The sequence below is a fragment of the Austrofundulus limnaeus genome, unplaced genomic scaffold, assembly GCF_001266775.1.
Source record: "Austrofundulus limnaeus strain Quisiro unplaced genomic scaffold, Austrofundulus_limnaeus-1.0 Scaffold86, whole genome shotgun sequence".
Classification (NCBI taxonomy): Eukaryota; Metazoa; Chordata; class Actinopteri; order Cyprinodontiformes; family Rivulidae; genus Austrofundulus; species Austrofundulus limnaeus.
Genome location: NW_013952488.1, coordinates 1066869 through 1073264, shown reverse-complemented (window position 1 = coordinate 1073264; position 6396 = coordinate 1066869). Strand labels below are relative to the sequence as shown.

The following is a 6396-nucleotide window of genomic DNA, read 5'->3' as shown; positions in this document are numbered from 1 at the left end:
TTAGTGATTATTTCAATTTCGGCTAAAAGAATTGACAAAATCCTACACACTGTGCCTTTAAAAAAGGAATAAATGTGATTTTAAAAAAGACTTTCTGCAGATGCGGATATTCTCACCTGTTTACATGCTSACTATAGTTGGGAAGAAATAAATTKTTGTAACAAAAAGYTAATTAYATGTATGTTACAGCAAGTTRTCTGTATTGAGACCAAKTGCAAAACAAAATAATAAACTAAGACAGTTTTTTTAAATAAAAGGCCTCACCTTTCCTTATCTAGGTGCATCAGCTTGGCCACATCGTAGCCTAAAGTCACATCGTACACTTGACAAGTAGGATACGCCTCCCTATGAGCAAACAGAACTGAAAGTCACAATCAGCTGTTTGAATAACATGCCTGCATCAAAACAAGAAGATAATCCAAGCATAAAATATCCTATTTACTGTAGTTTACTCACGTGAAATGGGTCCTCACATCATCCTCTGTTGCCGTTTTAGGGATTAAACACACAAATAAGACGTTTCTGGACTGCAAATACAATCAAAAAAAATATTTCTAAATTTTACATCTCCTAACATAAAAGCCTGTTGGTTTGAGCAGTCAAGTGACTCACGGTTTCTCTGCGCATGTCTTTCATTTTTGATGTGTGTCGTCGCAGAAACACCACCGTCAGGAACAGGTAGAGAACTGCAAACACCGTGTGCAGCCACAACAGGTTGTTTCTGCAATATTAAAATGGAAGGAATTAAAGACGTAAATGGTTATGTTTAAGGAAATTTCTGCTGGAAAAGATTTGTTTGCTTTAGCATACAGTTTAAGTACTTATCATGGACTTCTATGGTAATTACCCAGTGCTAAGATTCCCAATGGTTGTCCTTCCAAAACTATGAGGTTCATTGTCTGAAAAAAACACAAAAGTCCATGTAAGGTTTTTTTTTCAGACATTTACAGGTGGAAAAAAAAAACCAGATTTTCTTTTTTTTCTTTGTTTTCATTTTGTTTCTTAGAACCACTGTACAAAAATACAAAAAAAAATTTTTAAACAGTTTTTGCTTTAGCTAAAAGATAAACAGTGATTGTTATTATTTTAAACCCACCCAGCAGTTTTCCAGTCATGTTTACWGGCAGAATGATTCCAAGAGACGTGACATTAAGAACCACTAGCAGGATTATTAAATGACGCTGGAAGGACAAGTAGCGTATAGCATCGGTGCCACATTTTTCTTTGATCTTTTCCTCCCTGAAACCCAAACACATAAGGTACTAATGAGCAGGAAATCAGACCTCATGTACGGTGAATTCTACACAACATGTGAAAACATAACATTTAACAGAGAAAAATTAGTTAAATAAAATGGACACTCACTCCATTCTGACAGTGTACGGCAGCCAAGAGCAAAATTTCTGAATTTAAATAAATAAAACAGTTATTTGACCCAGAAATAAATAAATAAATAAATAAATAAATAACAAAATGCATGAAAAATATGTTAAGATGTATAATTTAAAAATAAAGGTGCAAAGCAATTTGTCCTAAGGGGAAACTCATTAATTGCTTTATTTAAAAAAAATTTGATTTGTTACTTTTTTGTTACGTACCGTTTCATACTCAGGTTCCTCCATGTTGGATGCAGTGGACGGCATTCGCCCATAGCTACGGTGGGATGACTCGTTGAACCTGATACGGAGAGATAAATTTACTCAGAAAACCAGATGATCCAGTTTACTTTAGCTTTTCAAATTCAAGTCCAAATATCTACAAAACCCTTCCAGCCAAAACTTGAAAACTTTGAAACCAACCCTTCATTGTCTGCAACCAGAGCTAAACGACCGTAGTCCCAGAACTTCTTTCTGATGACTGTGAAGACGAGCAGCAACACCTGTGTCGAGAAAACACACAATTTGCAACAGGTATGACCCACTTGTTCAAAACAGCAACAAAAATTAACAAAAGCATATTTTGAAAAATATTCTCCTTGCCTTCCATCCCAGAGCTTTAGGCTAAAACCACGATGAGAAGGAACAGAGTTAAAGTCATGTTGGTAAAACTCATTAGGCCTCATGCAGGAACCGTTCGAACGCACAGATTTGTTCTTAAGTTGTGCGTACGAGTGATTTAGGAGAATTTGTGGTATTCACCAATTTTCTCGTATTGTAAGATTTTTGTCAGATACGAACAAAATTCAACAATATTTTACGAGCAGTCAGTCTGCTGTTATCCAGACATATCTTTCTCACTAATAACTTCATATATCATTAGTTTGAAGATATTTTGAGTTGAAAATAAATCACACTCCATAATTATGTTGACAATAGGTTATTCTGTTTGAACTGGAATTAGATTTTAAATGTAACTAACAACATAAATTGATTAGATTAAATTAAATTGGCTTTTAATGCTGTTGTTTAACACTACAATATTAATATGAAGATCACAAACTAAAACCCCAACTTAAATTATGCATTAATTGAAGTTTGGAGACTTTTTAAAATGCTTTTTTTCAGAACCGCCCCAAACACAACTGTCGAGAGGGGGGAGATGGCCAGTTGTTTACACTTACATTAAAAATATTTGACCAAAGGAAAACTGGAAAAGGGTGGGAATACATTTTTACTTCTTTACGTTCCTTTTCAAATGTTAAAATAAATGGGATAAATAAATGTTTCTACATATCTGAAAAAAACCTTAAAGTAATCAGTTGTAAATGCACATCCAGTGATGACTATCTGTTTCATTACAATCTGTCCACAGACACATTTATGACACAAAAACATAGGCAAAAGCTTTATCTTCTGCCTTTGTGTTTTGTATTAATCTGTAATTAGTCACAAGTAGGACACAGACACATATTAAAGCAACTAAAATTATAGTTTCTATACCAATTCCATTATTCAAAGCAAGTTGGGAAAAAAACCTCTGATAACACTGAGACAATATGCACTTAACTGAAGCTCGGTATTCTGAGAGGCAAACTGATAGAAACGTACAATGAAAACGCAGAAGTTGAGCAGCAGGACAATTGGCACTCCACCAAAGTCATGGCCTGACAGGACGGTGCTCTGGTTGAAGCAGCTGGGAGAAGTGGTAACGTTTGCGTCCAGCAAAGGCCACCAGAAGGAAGACATCACTGGACTAAGACCGGCAGTTTATCTGCTGAGAAATAACAGACATGTGCCTTTATAACATCCTGTACGACATATCTGCTACCAATGAAGAATAATATGTAATGAATATTCTTAATTTAGATTTAATGTGTTTTTACTTATCAAAAAGAAAAAAATTGTATAGGTCTTCTGGACGGGTTCTTCTCTAATGAAACGTTTCGTCTCTCCTCCAAGAGGCTTCTTCAGTCTGAGAGTTTCAGRCAAAATTCAGGCTTTTAAGCACTGCCTCCATGTGACTGATACTCACATCACATGGCTATCGTTGACACCTAGTTAACACCTATTGTTAACAGGGGGTGGAGTGATACTGGCAATAGCAGCACTGTAGGAGGGGGACAACTGAAAATGGAGGCCTCCACCTCTGTTTAATGATGGACGGTCTTTCTCCACAAAAATGGCTTCTTTTACTCCTCTCTCAAACCAACGTTCCTCTCTATCAAGAATGAGAACATCCTCATCTCTGAAAGAGTGACCGCTGGCCTGTAAATGAGTGAAAACTGCAGAGTTCTGGCCATTAGATGTAGCTCGTCTGTGTTGGGACATTCTTTTGAAAAGTGGTTGCTTTGTTTCCCCGATGTATAACTGGTCGCAGTCCTCCTGGCACTTAACAGCATATACAACATTGCTCTGTTTGTGCCGGGGCACCGGATCGTTGGGGTGAACCAGCCTTTGCTGTAATGTGTTTTGGGGTTTGAAAGCCACTGGGACATCATGTTTAGAAAATAAACGTCTCAGTTTCTCCGAAACACCCGCAACATACGGAATAACCACTGGTTTGGGTCTGGGTTTGGGGTCTTCATTTTCACCTGAAGGTTGCATGGAATCCTGTCTGTGTTTCCTGTCTGCTTTCAGGAAAGCCCAGTCAGGATAACCACACTGCTCCAGGGCCTTTCGAGGCCTGTCGGCCTCCGTTTTCAGTTGTCCCCCTCCTACAGTGCTGCTATTGCCAGTATCACTCCACCCCGTTAACAATAGGTGTTAATTAGGTGTCAACGATAGCCATGTGATGTCAGTATCAGTCACATGGAGGCAGGGCTTAAAAGCCTGAATTTTGCCTGAAACTCTCAGACTGAAGAAGTCTCTTGGAGGAGAGACGAAACATTTCATTAAAGAAGAACCCGTCCAGAAGACCTATACAATTTTTCTCTTTTTGATTTTTTACCTGGATTACTGAGATGCATCAGGACATTTTTACTTATTGTTTTGTTGCACAAATGCCAAAAAATATTGAAAAATAGACTAGATCCTGAAAGGTTAATTTCGTTAAATAAATAAATAAATAAATAAATAAATAAACTATACACAAAGAATAAATAAATAAATCAAATTTAAATGGTAAAATATGAGAAACTGGACTATCTTTCAACATTGAAAGCTAAAAAAGGAAAAAATTAACATTTTTTGTTTGCAACACACTTATTTGCAAATAAAGAGCAAACGTTGCAGTTCTGAGAATGTGCTTGCTTCATTCTCAGCAGCAAAGCCTAAAAGCCTTTAATAACAAGTCGGCTGAGGTTGACAAACACATCTTCAATTATCAAAAAGAAGCTGTATTGTTTTTAAAACCTTATTTGGCTAGGATAGGATAAAACCATGTTTCCAAAATGGGGACACATTTGTGCTTAAGACTCAACATAAAAGATCACATTAAAAAAACAGAAAAAGGGTTGGTAAAAAATGTAAATGCTATTTCCACAACAAGTGTCTATGACATCTGCTGTTGTTTTGAAAGCAAACACATTCTTGTTAATAAGTTGAATATATATTTTTAACGATTGAGCACATCACATTACTTATTCAGAATTACTCGTCAATAATCCATATTACTGTATCTGAACTGAACAGCTGTGCAGTGGAATATTACTGGATTGGATTCGTCTTCAGCTTCCTGAATCAGACTGAGAGTCATGTGAGAGGAAATAAATGMAATTAAGTATGACGAAAGTGCTGTTCCCAAAGGYTAACAACCATTTTAAAGGCTCAAAAACATCACGGTATATCAGGGCGTTGCGGTAAACAGTTGTAGTCAGACAGCTGTTAGAAACTTTGACTCAGTACAACTAAATTAGCAGCGCTAATTATCATTTCTAAACACTCACCGCGCAGAAAGAAAGCCACACAAACCTTTTCTTATGACTAGCTGCTAAATAAAATAGTTTGAAACTGTGACGGAAGTTGCACACAAAGTTTGCTAATGCTAATGAAAGGTAAACAAACGGCTTACCTTCAGCTGCCGGACCCACAGCTGGATTCACTGGTGCGGGAAGAGGAAACAGTTAAAAAGTCAAAGAAATAAGTGGTGTATATACTAACGGTCCTTGGTGAAAACTGTCCTTACTTTACAGAGAACGTTTTCTTGTACTGTAAATATAAGAAGCGAGACAACAACCCCTCCTTGCTTCATTTCCCCCTTTACCGTGCTGCGCATGCGCACATCATGATAACTTAGTTTGTTCTCAGGCAGCCCGGAAACTCAGTTTTATCAAATTACGTCTGGATGTAGAAATTAGACTGGAAAGACTGGCATGAAAATACAGTAACAGAACTTATTGAATCAAATGAAGAATGAAGATGTTTATGTTTATGGCTACTTTTTATGAGTGGAGGATTTGTGCTCGGTTTGTGTGTTTACACTGACTCTTTTAGGACCACTGAGGGGAAAAAAACAATTATTTTTTTACATTAATCTCAGAATTCTGGAAAAAATGTCAGAATTTTGAAAAAAAAAAAAAGTCTGAATTATTATTATTTTTTTCCAGTGATAAAATTCAACATGTTAGTCACTTTTTAAAGTTGACAGCAATTTCTTATCAGTCTTTTAGTTCATATTGACTGTTTCCTTTGAAATGTTCAGTTTTTCTCTCTCTCTCGCTGTAACAGACGAGGAGGGGAGTTCCACCGTGAAGAACTAACCTTAGATCTCAATGTGCTAAAGAAGACTGAAATATAGATTTCAGATTCTAAAGAATTTCTTAAATGCACTTCTGTGTGAACTTATTTATCACAGTTTGTTTTATTTATTTATTTATTTATTTGACAAAGTGCTTTCTGAGAGAAACCAAATGTTTTATGCGCTAAAGTGTAAAAAAAAAGAAGCATGATTTAAAGAGGGAAGTGGTTTGATCCCCATATCTAAAATGTAAACTTCCAAACTGGGGAGCAGCAGTGGTGGAGAAAGTACTCAAACACTGTACTTAAGTAAAAGTACAGATAAACAGACAAGAATGTACTC

General features: G+C 36.3%; 1 protein-coding gene across 4 annotated transcripts in view; it reads right to left on the bottom strand.

The window, feature by feature from the left end:
• tmem63a (transmembrane protein 63A) overlaps positions 1 to 5574 on the bottom strand; it is a 17266-nt gene extending 11692 nt beyond the window's left edge. Inside the window, exons 1-11 of one of the 4 annotated variants that reach the window (XM_014011952.1) lie at positions 5503 to 5574; positions 5389 to 5418; positions 2988 to 3153; positions 1800 to 1879; positions 1599 to 1677; positions 1366 to 1403; positions 1097 to 1239; positions 848 to 899; positions 613 to 721; positions 457 to 527; positions 265 to 345 (exon numbers count right to left, since the gene is read on the bottom strand). In XM_014011952.1, the coding sequence (XP_013867406.1) occupies positions 265 to 345; positions 457 to 527; positions 613 to 721; positions 848 to 899; positions 1097 to 1239; positions 1366 to 1403; positions 1599 to 1677; positions 1800 to 1879; positions 2988 to 3125 (791 nt within the window). In that variant the 5' untranslated portion in view covers positions 3126 to 3153; positions 5389 to 5418; positions 5503 to 5574. Of the gene's footprint in view, positions 1 to 264; positions 346 to 456; positions 528 to 612; positions 722 to 847; positions 900 to 1096; positions 1240 to 1365; positions 1404 to 1598; positions 1678 to 1799; positions 1880 to 2987; positions 3154 to 5388 lie in introns of all 4 variants that reach the window. The other 3 variants (XM_014011954.1, XM_014011950.1, XM_014011951.1) reach the window with 3 other exon arrangements.
• Between the last annotated feature and the right edge of the window lie 822 nt (positions 5575 to 6396).